Source organism: Pelodiscus sinensis, chromosome 1 (assembly GCF_052426305.1).
Source record: "Pelodiscus sinensis isolate ZL-2025 chromosome 1, ASM5242630v1, whole genome shotgun sequence".
Lineage (NCBI taxonomy): Eukaryota > Metazoa > Chordata > Testudines > Trionychidae > Pelodiscus > Pelodiscus sinensis.
In genome coordinates, this window is record NC_143052.1 from 349,627,659 (window position 1) to 349,642,155 (window position 14,497).

At 46.5% G+C, this 14,497-nt stretch overlaps 2 protein-coding genes across 2 annotated transcripts; both read left to right on the top strand.

Moving 5' to 3' along the window:
* LOC102463487 (olfactory receptor 51G2-like) lies at positions 1 to 936 on the top strand. Its single transcript, XM_006126576.4, has one exon. The coding sequence runs from the start codon at positions 1 to 3 to the stop codon at positions 934 to 936; it is 936 nt and encodes a 311-aa protein (XP_006126638.4).
* An 11,505-nt stretch (positions 937 to 12,441) lies between these two features.
* LOC102463747 (olfactory receptor 51G2-like) lies at positions 12,442 to 13,392 on the top strand. Its single transcript, XM_006126577.4, has one exon. It carries the CDS (start codon positions 12,442 to 12,444, stop codon positions 13,390 to 13,392), a length of 951 nt encoding a protein of 316 aa, XP_006126639.4.
* The last annotated feature ends 1,105 nt before the right edge of the window (positions 13,393 to 14,497 follow it).

Consider the following 14,497-nt stretch of genomic DNA (forward strand, 5'->3'; position numbering starts at 1 on the left):
ATGTCAGCTGTCAATGATACCAAATTTAGCTATGCAGTGTTCCTGCTCACTGGGATATTGGGGCAGGAGGACGTCTATCTCTTGATCTCTATTCCCTTCTGCTTGGTATATGTTATTTCAATAGTAGGCAATTCTGTCATTTTGTTCATTATAAAAAGAGATCCAAGCCTCCATGAGCCCATGTACATTTTCCTTTCCATGCTGTCTGTTACGGACCTAGGCTTATCAATAGCCACCATGCCGACGATCCTGGGCATATACTTATTTAACACAAGGGACATCAGCCTCAATGCCTGTATTGCCCAGATTTACTTCATTGCTTCACTTCAATGCACTGAATCCGCCGTGCTCTTGATGATGGCCTTTGACCGCTTCATCGCCATCTGTAACCCACTGAGATACGCTTCCATCTTAACCCAGCCAAGAATAGCCAAGATGGGGCTGGTGTTTCTGCTAAGAGGGGTGTCTGTAATACTTCCATTCCCTTTTCTCCTGAAACGGTTCCAATACTGTCAAGGAAATGTCCTCTCCCATTCCTACTGCCGGAATGAGGACGTCATGAAGATGGCTTGTTCGGATATCATAGTCAACAGCATCTATGGCTTGTTTATTAAAATCTTAACAATGGGTTTGGACTCGCTGCTCATCTTCCTCTCTTACATGATGATCCTCAAAACAGTGCTGAGCATCGCGTCACTTGCGGAGTGCCTGAGGGCCCTGAACACCTGCGTCTCCCACCTCTGCGCCGTCCTGCTCTTCTACACACCGGAGATCGGCTTGTCTATTCTACATAGATTCAGGAAGGGCTCTTCTCCCTTGCTTCAGATTCTCCTGAGTTACATCGCCTTGCTTGTGCCGCCTCTGATGAACCCGATCGTGTACAGTGTGAAAAGCAAAGACCTACGTGCGAGGATCGTCAGGATGTTCGCCAAATGAATGGTCCATTTGTCACCCCTTCTCCAGCTCTGATGACATGGGAGACAAAAAACATGTGCTATGACCACCTATTCCACCTCAGACCCTGACATTTGAGACAATGAGACAACACAACTTACTAATCTACACTTTGTAGTGAGAGATTCTGATGGCTTCTAAGGTCTGGAGGAATGGGAGGGGCTGGTGAGAGTGGACTGAAAATTGTGTGAAGGAGATCAAGGCAGGTATTACCATTAAGGAAGTGACTGTGTTTGTGGAGAACCAGGGGACAGGTGAGATGTTGGCTCATAAAAAGCCAAACTAGTGACTGCTCCAACTTCAGAATTCCAGTTGATACCATCAATACAGGGAACGGATGGGGATGTTATTTCCCATGGCCCAGGCTGTCCCATCTCTGGTTAAACATCTAGGGACCACGAAAAAAGCTGCAAAATTATTGTGCCATCAGAAACTTGAGCACTCTGGGTGCTGCCTGACCTATGGGGCTACACCAACTGCAAACAGGCGCTATTCAAGGGGCACAGGGACCCACCTTTCCCCTATGCACTCAGCCACGTGCTTGAGGCTGAGTCATATCAGAGACATGATTATGTAGAAGCCACAAGAAAATCCACTGGAGCAGCCTCTTGCCCCCCAGTGGTGGCTCTGCACACAGCCCATCTGCTGAGCCACTCTCCACCATGGCCAATCAGAGCTGTGTGTGTGGGTGAGGCTCTGATACACAGGAGACCTGCAAAGAGACTCAGGACCCGAATCCCCACCTGTTGCCGTTGTTTGTGTTGTTTCATCTAGCCTAGTATCCTGCCTTTCCACAGCAGCCAATGCCAGATGCCCTGGAGTGAATGAGCAGAACAGGCAATTATCAAGTTAGCTATTCGTTGTCACCCTTTCCCATCTTCTGGCCACAGAGACTAGAAATACCAGCTCTCCTCGTCCTGGCTAATAGCCCCTGATGGATCTATGCTCCATGAATTTATATAGTTCTTTTTTGAACAACATTGTCACCTTGGTCTTCACAACATCCTCTGGCAAGGAGTTCCACAGACTGACTGTTCATACACTCTCCAGAGGATGTTGTGAAGACAAGGACTTTAACAGGGTTCAAAAAAGAACTAGATAAATACATGGAGGTTAAGTCCATCATAGAATCATAGGACTGGAAGGGACCTCGAGAGGTCATCGAGTCCAGCCCCCTGCCCTCAAGGCAGGACCAAGCTCCGTCTACACCATCCATGACAGATGGTGTTCTTAAATATCTCCAGAGAGGGAGATTCCACCACCTCCCTTGGCAATTTATTCCAATATTTGACCACCCTGACAGTTAGGAATTTTTTCCTAATGTCCAATCTAAACCTCCCTTGCTGCACTTTAAGCCCAGTCAATGGGCCAGGATGGGTAGGAATAATGTCCCTTGCCTGTTTGTAAGAGGCTGGGAATGGGTGACGGGAGAGATCTCTTGATGACTCCCTGTTCTGTTCACTCCCTCTGACGCACCTGGCATTGGCTACTGTGGGAAGGCAGGCTACTGGGCTAGATGGACCTTTGGTCTGACTCAGTATATCCGTTCTTATGTTCTTTATTTACTTTCTCCACAACAGTCATGATTAAATTGTAAGACAAAACAAGAAAGGACCAGGTTTACAGCGTAAAGACACCACCTATTCCAGTTTTACTGTGACAATCCTGATTCTTCTTGATCAGCACATATATTTGCAGAGTGCCTATTTATTAGTGTTTGAATAGCAACTTGGTGAAGTTGCGTCCAAGATATCAATCCACTCGAGACAAAGATTCACAGATACACAGAAATTAAGGCCATGAGGGAATACTAGATAATCGAGTCTCAACACCTGCAAAATTTCACCCTGGTACTGAGCCCAATGACTTGTATTTGACTAACACATAACTTGTGTTCATCTAAAGTGTGTCTTACTCTAAGGGATTCACTCATGATATGGAGACATCAGGGGAATCAGCACATACTATGGGAATTTGTTCCTCTGGTTAAGAATCCACAATGCTAAAAATGTTTTCCTCGTTTTAAGTTTAATTTGTCTGGCTTCAATTTCCAGCCATTGATTCTTGTAACACCTTTGCCTGCTAGATTAAAGAGCCCAGTTGTAGCTGGTATTTCATGTCTGTGAAAGTGCTTCTGCCCTGTCATCAAGTCCCCTCTCAAACTTCCCTTCTTCTCATTCTACCCCCCTTTATATGGCCAAGAGTAAGTTGAAAATGACTGGGGAAGAGAAAGTGCTGGATGTATTTCTCTCTCCCAGGAGGATTGTCAGCTATGACTCAGCAGGGCATGTGACTAAACCATATGACACCAAACTCCATTTTTGTACCTCTATTTTTCCATAAACTGGCCTGAGAACTGGGCTTGAAAAAAAGGTTTTCCACCCTATGGAAAAACTATATCAGATGGGGAGTGCCATCACCTCTTGGCCTCACGTCTACACAAAAAAAACCCCATGGGAACACCTGAGGAACAAAAACTGAACTGGCAAAAGGTCTATTCCTGGGCTAAAAGGATTTCAAGCCTGGTATGAAAACTTGGACATCTTCTTATATCATCAGTCAGGGTATGTCTAGACTACATCCCTCTGTCGCCAGAAGCATGTAAATTAGACATACCAAAATTGCTAATGAAGTGGGGATTTAAATATCCTGTGCTTCATTAGAATAAAAATGGTTGCCACTTTTTACCGATGAGGCAATTTTCTGGCAAACAGCGGCAGTCTAGACAGGGATCGGTCGGCAAGGAATGCCTTTTCCGACCGCTCCTGTAAACCTCGTTGCACAAGGCATAAGGGATCTGTCGGAAAAGGCTTTCCTTGCCGACCGATCCTCGTCTAGACTGCTGCTTTTTGCTGGCAAATTGCAGCATTGGCAAAAAGTGGTGGCCATTTTTATTCTAATGAAGCATGGGATATTTAAATCCCCTCTTCATTAGCAATTTTGGTATGTCTGATTTACATCCCTCTGGTGACAGAAGGATGTAGTCTAGACATACCCTCAGGGTAAGAAATTGTTCATTCAAATGCAGTCTGTTTAGTATGTTAGGCTTCAATTGCAGTGTTGTGTATTTGGTACAAAAGGGTTTTGATCGCTTTGCTATTATGTAGAATCGCTTAAATCCACCTTTTTAGTTAATAAATGTCTTTTATGCTTATCGTCACCAACATTTTTGAGTGATGCGTCTGGGGAAAATTTCAGCTCTGTGTACAAAGAATGTAAAATATCTTTTCCACATTGAGGGGAAAACAACTTATAGTCAGGAGCTTACACTATACACACCTGTGCGGTGCAACACTTATGCCCAAATAAATCTGTTAGTCTTTAAGATACACAAGAACTCCCAACTGGTTTTGCAGATACACACTAAAATAGCTACCCTTCTGAGATAAATGAAAGGAACACACACTGGAAAAACATAATCCCAACTATGTTTAAAAACATAAGGAGTCTAAATTAGATATTAGTGCTCAAGAAAGAAAGCTTGGAGCAGCTGTGCATTGTTCTCTGATAATATCAATTCTATGTACAGCAGCAGTGAAGAAAAGCTACCTGGATGTTGGGAACCACAGATTGCAAATATAATAAATCAGGAAAGGTTTCACAAGGCATAAAGGATCTGCTAACAAAAAGTTCTGGGGTCAGCAGATCCCTGTCTAGACTGCCGCGCTGTGCCAACAAACAGCTGATTGGCACAGTGCGGCGGCCGTTTTGATTTAAATGAAGCGGCGATTATTTAAATCGCCGCTTCATTTCCCTTTGTCGTCCTGCCTCATCTACATGGCTCCGTCGACAGAGTGGCTTCTCATATGGACTTTTGTTTCCCCTAATGCCCCATTATCCTGAAGAGGCTCTTCACAGCCAGCTGTCTGGACTGGAAGCATTTTGCCTAGGGGGTTTCACCAGGTCTAACTACTTTTCTAAATACAGATATTTTTCTAAACGCTTTACTAAATACAGATGCATAGTCGGCATTCATGATTTCAGATGCAAAAAAACCCATATGCACACGAATAGGAGCAACATATTGTGCAAATCATAATTTTTCCATGCCTGTAGATCATATCATAATGATACAGGCACCACTGTGATGCCTATGGGGGCAGTGTCGTAACCTCAACTGCTGTGGAACCTGCATGGTGCATATAAAAAGCTCAGGTTCTTTGGGAAGAGACAAGATTTTCCTGTGGAGCAGCGGGAGGTGTCAGGAGGGGAGGCACAGTGTTGCTGAAGTGGCTTTGACCAACCTAGGGCTCTTCCAGTCATGCGGGGTGAAACCCATTGCAAGAGACAATGTGAAGGGCAAAAGTGTGACTGGTGCAAAAAAGAATTAGGAAAGTCCCTGGAGAATAGTGTGACGGACCCTCCACCCCATGCTTAATGAAAGGGACTTATGAACCCAAATATACATAATTCAAAGATGCTTGGGACAAATTGCTTCATGTAACCTATCGATTTTAATGTCATAATCCGCTGGATCTGTGTATCTTATTTTGGCGCATGTTTCGCTCTTCTATGTAAAAGTTAAGCCTTAGCAGTGGTTGGGCCTAGGAAGTCATGTGACCTCCCTAACTGGTAGGGACTGGCCAGGTAACTTCCCATGCGGAAGTGGAATCTTTAAAACAACAGGAAGCTAGCAGGTTTCTGTCATTGGCTGACATGACACTCTGAAGAAGAAGAACCAGAGAACCCAGGGAGACAGGCTGCACTGGTTGGATGCTTAGCTGGAACAAGAACCGTTTTAGGGTAAGTTTGTAATAAGTTTGTGCTGAGGTTTTATTGTTGGAATTAACTACGCATTTTCTGTTATTTTAAATTTGTAATCTACTATGCTCTGCTTGTTCTCACTTGCAACCACTTAAATCCTACTGCTTAGAATCACAGAATCCTAGAATCCTAGGGCTGGAAGAGACCTCAGGAGTCATCAAGTCCAGCCCCCTGCCCAAAGCAGGACCAACCCTGTTGAAGCAAAAAAACGCTCCTCTCTGTTTAGGCAGCTAACAAACAGCTTTATTAATTAATAAAGCACAGCATGAGCCAAACGTGGTCCCAGCAAAGCCAGGCCCAGTAAGGCTGCTAATACAATCAATCCTAGTATCTTTATACCCTTAACCAAACAGTTTGACGTCAGGGCATCCAATTACAGAAATCCTCAATTAAACTTGGAAAAACAAAGCCTTATCAACAAGATGGCCGACAGGTACGAGGGAGTACATCTCCTGTCCCAACCAGCCCAATTAACACATTCCAATAGCCCATCCTGTAGGCCTCTTCTCACGGGGTGACAGAAAGTTCACTCTGGTCTACGTGCTTGAGAGAAAAGCTGAAATGGTTTCTGTTATACAAGATGGCTTCTAGCTAAATATGAAATGGTTTCTACAGCTTCTACACCCCCAACTAAATCAACCCAGCCAGGGCTTTGTTTACTATCAAGCCCAGTGTAAATAATTGTTACCTGCGGGCAGGGGCAATCAGTGTACACATCCTACTGTCATAGTTAAAAGGGGGCTTACCTAAATAATTCACTGGGGGCTCTGATCCCATCTGGGGAGGGGTATCCCAGGAAGCTAGGCCCTAAGCAGAATTTTCCTTGGACCTGAAGATTTTCAGTGTCTGTACTGCTTCGTTGGAGGTGGGGGAGGAGGAGAGGAGGGAAGGCAGTGATCTCACTCTGCTCCTTGGCTGAGAGAGACCAGGGAGCTGGCCCAGCAGGACAGGGTGGTGAGAAGCCCCACAGAGTAGGAAGGTGAGTGTCAGTGGCCTTGCCAGCATCCTGGGAAGCACCCCCAGGGGGTCTTCTGTGACCTCACCTCATCACAAACAGGTCCATCAGGTTTTCCTAACCAAGATGGTCAGAGAGAGACCCATGCTCTAGGTCCTGATCTACACTAGGGCTTTATTTCGAAATAACCCCCCCTTAGGTCGAAATAATAAGCAGAGCGTCCACGCTACCAAGCAAGTTATTTTGGAATAATGGGCCGCTTCTTTCGAAATCTGCACTCCGGCATTCCTCGAGGACTAACGCTAATTTTGAAATAGTTACGTCGACATAGCAGTGAGTTGGACACTCCGATGCCCCTATTTTGAAAGCACTACCCCCCAGAGTAATTCAAACTAATTACTCTCCAGTGCTTCAAGTCGAGTTAGCGTGTCCACATTAACGGCGCCTGCTTCGGGCTAGTTTTGATGGCACGCTATTTCGAATTTGTTATTTGGGGAGGTATGACACTGATGTTAATTATTTCAAAATAGCTTCCTAGTGTAGATGTGCCCCATAGGGTGTCTCTGAACCACTGACTGCCGGAAGCTGAGAGCAGACGCCATGAGACGGATCACTTGATAGTTGCCCTGTTACATGGCTCCCTCTGTTATAGAGCTGGCAGAGTGGGAGGCTGGTGGGGGTGAGTGCTGCCACCTAGTGGTGAGGCTCTGTAGCAGGCGGGGCAGCGGCTCATGCTTTGAGCTAGACCTGGGCTGGAAAAGGGAGAGATTTCCCCCGTATTCCAAATTGTGACCCACACGAAACTGTTTCTCTTTTTGGGGTGATGTTTTCATAGAAAATGGATTTTTTTCTCTCTGAAAACTCAACTTCCACAAGCCTGCCTGGCTGCAGCTGCTTGGATCCCAAAGAGAAATCGGAGGCTAAATGGGTATGTCTACACTACAAAGTTAATTCAAACAAACAGCCGTTAGTTCGAATTAACTTTAATAGCGGCTACACATACAAACCGCTAGTTTGAATTTAAATCAAACTAGCGGAGCGCTTAATTCGAACTAGGTAAACCTCATTCTACGAGGAGTAACGCCTAGTTCGAATTAAGTAGTTCGAATTAGTGTAGTGTAGACATACCCAATGAAGGCCGTCCTGACAGAGCTAGTGGCTGCACTCTGGGTATAAAAACGTTGAGCCTTCCTAACCAGTTTAGGGATGGGTTATTGTGCCCACCAGCTACTCCAATCAGTTTTCCCTTCACTGTGCAGCCCCCGCCCATCTCTACAACACCCTCAGGAGCTGATACTATGGGCAGCGACTGCTGTCACAAGCCCAGGTAGCACATCTCTGATGAATCTCTGCTAGCAGGGTGCTGGAGAGAGGGTCCTACAGCAGCTGCAGAGGCCCAGAGATTGTGGGTGGTTGGGCCTGGCTACCAGTGGATCACTGAGATCTGTGCCTAACTTTGGGAATCCCTGGGTCCCCCTTTTCATTCCTCATGGAGAAGGGAAGGGACCTTCAGCGCTGGAACGAACCAAAAGAAATTTCCCTTCTCTCACCTGCACCCTGGGTTTCTAATGCAGGAAAGGGGGCTTCTGGGGAGACTTCTTCTTCTTCTTCTTCTTCTTCTTCTTCTTCTTCTTCTTCTTCTTCTTCTTCTTCTTCGTTAGAGAAGTGTCTATCAGGGATGGTCTAGACAGTATTTGGTCCTGTCATGAGGGCAGGGGACTGGACTCAATGACGTCTCGAGGTCCCTTCCAGTCCTAGTACCCTATGATTCTATGATTATTATTGAAATATCATTACTGCTTTGATTCCCCCAGGGTAGCCATGTGACTAATTAGAATCATACAAAGCATGACGACAAGCCCAGTAACAGAATTTGCATCAGGACTTGCACTGCAGGCCACTTGGGTAGCATCATGACCCAGTCATCCCTTGTGGTTTATCCTCCTGCCATTTGCCATTGGCTGTGATGGGGTTAAAGCTGGTGCACACGAAGCCAAGCAGCTGAGGTTCCCTGATGGCCAAGTGGCCCCAAGGGAAGGTACAAACATGCTGCATAAAGGCAGTTCCCTCCCTATCTGATCACACACTGCCTGCTGCCCGTGCAACCTCTCCGATGACTCCTTGCACTTCAGAGTGAAGACCTCTGGTGCCAGTGGCTCCCTTCTCGCAGGAACTGGGTACGTTGGCAGGTGTCACTGTCTGTAACATGCCAAGTGCAGGGCGAAGGCTGCAGGCTGTTTGCATTGGCAGCTGTTCTGTGCAGCAGCAGAGGACTCAGCTGGGCTGTTGGGGTGATTCAGAGGCAGGGCTGAAAGGCAGGAAGTGCCGGTTAGTTTGGGGACCCATTTCCTCCATGTGCCCATGAACCTTGGTGGGTTATTCAAGCTACCCAGAAATCTGACACTCTTGCTTGGAGTTGTAAAACCCTGATGCCCCAAGTCAGGATTTCATGATGTTTCCCATTTCCAGTGGTACTGGGCAGCCTGAGCCCAATCCTGCCAGGGGCTGAGCGAGAGGTAACCCCGCAGAATATCGGTGACTGGTTCCCAAAAGGCCTTGAGTTTATTTGCTCAGCAAATGGGATTTCAAAGTTTAACCTTCCGACTCGACAGTGAAGGCAGGAATTCAGAGCTCTGAGGTAACCGCTCCAATGAGCCATAACTCCATTTCCTTAGCATCTGAGAGTTCAGGATCTTTTACCCTGTAGAGATACCTCAGAGTTACAGGGATACCGGCATTTCTGCCCCTCTCAGGAGTGCGAGTACCACATGTCAGGCCTGTAACCTGCCCTCTCATGGGTTGAATCGAAGGCTGCTCCCACCCTCAGACTGACCCTGGCTACAGCCCACTGTAGGTTGATGGTGCTTGCTGGGTGGTTTCAAGTGCATTTGTCACCTGCGGTTGCCGTGTGTGTATTAAAATACAGATGTGTAAATAGTATGCCTCAAATGTTCATAGAATCATAGAATCATAGGACTGGAAGGGACCTCAAGAGGTCATCGAGTCCAGCCCCCCGCCCTCAAGGCAGGACCAAACTCCACCTACACCATCCCTGACAGATGTCTATCTAACCTGTTCTTAAATATCTCCAGAGAGGGAGAGTCCACCACCTCCCTTGGCAATTTATTCCAATATTTGACCACCCTGACAGTTAGGAATTTTTTCCTAATGTCCAATCTAAACCTCCCCTGCTGCACTTTAAGCCCATTACTCCTTGTCCTGTCCTCAGAAACCAAGAGGAACAAATTTTCTCCTTCCTCCTTGTGACACCCTTTTAGATATTTAGATATTATCTAAATACTGCAATCCAAACTTTCATGGCAGGCACCTATATTGAAAGTCAGCAGCAACATTACTGGAATTTTTAAAGGAAGGAGCTGTGGTAACTTTACTGCTTAATGAAACTATTTTAGAAGTACTCCCCATATGGCTTACAATGGAATTGTGTTATTAACTCTTTCTTCAGTGGACAGTTGTGTGATACCGTCCCCTGGTAACTAAACAGATGCTTTTACCAGCACTTACATTCAGAGATGCAGGAAAGAGAAGTGTTACAGTGGGTCTATGTAATTCATGCACCTCACCAGCTTCAAGTGCACAGAATCATAGAATCACAGAATACTAGAACTGGTGTGGAAGAAAACGAGCCTTCACTCTGCGTTGTGTTTAAGCAGCAAGTAGCCAGAGGCAGTTTATTCGAGCAATATTGCAAGGGAAGACAGCGTAAGCGGATCTTCAAATACAAAACAATTTAAAGCCAATATATATACCTTTCCGTTACATATAACATTAAACAATTACTTCCCTGCCCACTCAGTTCCCATCGGACACTGTCTTATCTCAAGGCTCTCTGGGTATGTCTACACTACCCCGCTAGTTCGAACTAGCGGGGTAATGTATGCATACCGCACTTGCTAATGAAGCCCGGGATTTGAATTTCCCGGGCTTCATTAGCATAAGCGGGGAGCCGCCATTTTTAAATCCCCGCTGCTTCGAACCCCGTGTAGCGCGGCTACACGGGGCTCGAACTAGGTAGTTCGGACTAGGGTCCTATTCCGAACTACCGGTACTCCTCGTGAAACGAGGTGTACCGGTAGTTCGGAATAGGCACCCTAGTCCGAACTACCTAGTTCGAGCCCCGTGTAGCCGCGCTACACGGGGTTCGAAGCAGCGGGGATTTAAAAATGGCGGCTCCCCGCTTATGCTAATGAAGCCCGGGAAATTCAAATCCCGGGCTTCATTAGCAAGTGCGGTATGCATACATTACCCTCCTAGTTCGAACTAGGAGGGTAGTGTAGACATACCCTCACTGAGGTAAGCATTCCACTCTTATCTATAGCAAAATGCAGGACAATGTAGCACTTTAAAGACTAACAAGATGGTTTATTAGGTGATGAGCTTTCGTGGGCCAGACCCACTTCCTCAGATCAAATAGTGGAAGAAAGTAGTCACAACCATATATACCAAAGGATACAATTAAAAAAATGAACAAATATGAAAAGGACAAATCACATTGCAGAACAGGAGGGAGATGCAGGGGGGGGGGGGGGCGGGGGGGAGGAAGGAGGGTAAGTGTCTGTGAATTGATGATGATAGAGGTAGGGAGAGTGGGATGTTTGTGAGTTAATGGTATTAGAGGTGATAATTGGGGAAACTATCTTGGTAATGGGTGAGATAGTTCAAATGTTTGTTGAGTCCTTTTTGGAAAGTGTCGAATTTTAACATGAATGACAGTTCAGAGGATTCCCTTTCTTATTCCACTCTTATCTATGTGAGAGAGACAGAGAGGCGAACACAGCGTCTCTTCTAGCTCTCGCGTTAGCAGGAGTCAGAGTGAACCAGACTCTTGCTCTGCTACTGACAAACCCTGAAATGGCCACCCAAATCCCCTTTCTCTTAATCCTGCTTCCACACTGGAAGGGACCTTGAGAAGTCATCAAGTCCAGTCTCTGCCCCCATGGCAGGACCAAGTACCGTCTAGATCATCCCTGACTGGTGTCTATCCAACATGCTCTTAAATATCTCCAGTGATGGAGATTCCACAACCCCCCCAAGGCAATTTATTCCAGTGTTTAACCACCCTGACAGGAAGTTTTTCCTCATATCCAATATCCAACCTAAACCTCCCTAGCTGCAATTTAAGCCCATTGCTTCTTGTCTTATCCTCAGAGGCCCGGGAGAACAATTTTTCTCCTTCTTCCTTGTAACACCCTTTTAGGTACTTGAAGGCTGCTATCATGTCCCCTCTCATCTTCTCTTTTCTAAACTAGACATGGTTGAAGTCACTTGTACATCAATGAGATATGAGCACAAATCTAGTGTTTGCCTTTTTCACACACATGTGATGCCACCTGAAGTTATTGTCTATCTTAGCTGGTAATTTGCCAGACATCTACAGACCCCTGCATAGGGAGAGGATACAGGTTCTATGAAAAAGAAGAGAAGCCTGTAGATTAGTAAAACTCTCTGGGTTCAGTTAGAATTAGCCAGGCAAAGCACTTTTCAGCTTCTCTAGGATGCATTCTTGGGGGTCAGAGTGTGTCAGTGAGAGCATTTCATATGTGAAAGTGAATAGAGTGGTTCTGACTGAATTTACACATGTAAGTCTGTATTGATGCAGATGAAATCAGTGTTGTTGACTTAAGCACCTGTCCCTAAGTATTTATCCCATGTACTACAAAAAGCCAGTAGCAGAATTTGTACCTGCAACTAATTTCCTGTTCTTTTGTCTTTCAGGAAGGAAACACCTCAGAGCTGCCTGGTACATGATGTCAGTTGTCAACCATACACAATTCAACTATGCCGTGTTCCTTCTTACTGGGATATCAGGGCAGGAAGATGTCCGCCTCTGGATCGCTATCCCCTTCTGCTTAGTATATATTATTTGTATATTAGGAAATTCCATCATTTTGTTCATTATAAAAACAGACCCACGCCTCCATGAGCCCATGTACATTTTCCTTTCCATGTTGGCCCTCACAGACCTTGGCTTATCGATAGCCACTACTCCGACGATCCTGGGTGTGTACTTGTTTAACTCCAGGGAGATCAGCCTCCATGCCTGTATTGCCCAGATTTACTTCATTGCTGCACTTCAATGCACGGAATCTGCCGTGCTCTTGGTGATGGCCTTCGACCGCTTCATCGCCATCTGCAACCCGCTGAGATACGCCTCCATCTTAACCCTGCCGAGAATAGGCAAGATGGGGCTGGTGTGCGTGCTAAGATCAGTTCCCGCAATACTCCCACTTCCCCTTCTTCTGAGGCAGTTTGAGTACTGTCGAGGAAATGTCCTCTCCCATTCCTACTGCCGCAACGAGGACATCATGAAGTTGGCTTGTTCGGACACCAGAGTCAACAGCATTTATGGCTTGTCTATTGAAATCTTAACGATGGGTTTAGACTCGCTGCTCATCTTCCTCTCTTACATGATGATCCTGAAAACAGTGCTGAGCATCACGTCCCACACGCAGTGCCTCAGGGCCCTGAACACCTGCATCTCCCACCTCTGTGTCGTCCTGCTCTTTTACTCACCAGAGATCATCTTGTCTTTTTTACACAGATTTGCAAAGGGTGCCTCTCCCTTGCTTCCGATTCTCCTGAGTTACATTGCTTTGCTGGTGCCACCGCTGATGAACCCGATTGTGTACAGCGTGAAAAGCAAGGACCTTCGTGCGAGGCTAATCAGGGTGTTTTCGAAGGGAAGGGCCCATTCATAACCCTTCTCCAGCTCTGATGACATGTGACAGAAGGAAAAACAGGCCACTGCCATCCATTCCATCCTCGACCCTTCTATCTGAAACAGCACGACTTACCAGTTTCCACTGTGTAGCAAGGCATTTCAATGGTGTGTAAGGCCTGGAGCAATGGGACAGGGGCTGGTGAGAACAGCAAAGTAGGGGAAGGAGACTGAGGCAGGGAACAACATTTAGAAAGTGGCTGAATTGTGGGGACCCAGGGGATGCGTGTGATGTGGGCTCAAAAGGAGCCATATCAGTGGTTGCTCCAACCTCAGAACTCCCATTGATGCCGTCAATACAGGGAAGGGACGTGCATGATCTTTCCCATGACATCTGACCTGCCACTCTCCCATTCCTGATTAAACGTCCAAGGGCCATGAGATAAAGCTGCAGAGCTGTTCTGCAGTCTCAGTCCTGGTCCTTCCTGAGCACTCTGGGTGCTGCGTGATCCATGGGTCTGGAGCAGGGGCTATCCAAGGGACACAGTCACCCACCCTTCCTCCTCCATCCTCAGCTAGGTGCTTGTGACTGGGTCATAGCAGAGACATGACTAATGCAGGGGACTCTGGGAAAAGCATTGAGGCAGGCCACTCCCCACAGCTGTGTGCAAGAGAGAGGGGCTGACACGCAGGAGTCCTGGCAAGAGACGCAGGCCCACGTTCCCTCCCTGTCCCCTCTGTTTGTGCTGTTCTATCTAGCACATTATCTTGTCTTTCTGCAGTGGTCAATGCCAGGTGCCCAGGAGTGAAGGAGGAGAACAGGCAATTATCAAGTTAGCTATCCCCTGTCACCCGTTCCCAGTTTCTGGCAATAGGAGCCCAGGCACCATCCCTCCCCATCCTGGCTAACAGCCCTTGACGGACCTATCCTCCATGAACACACCTAGCCTCTTTTTGAACACTATTTTCATCGTGGTCTTTACAACATCCTCTGGTAAGGAGGCCACCAGATGGACTGTGCATACACTTCCTTATTGACTTTATCCACAACGGTCATGATTAAATGCTAAGGTTCTTCTGAAGACAAGAAAGGACCAGGTTTGCAGTGTAAAGGCACCGCACATCCCAGTTTTACTGGGACAATC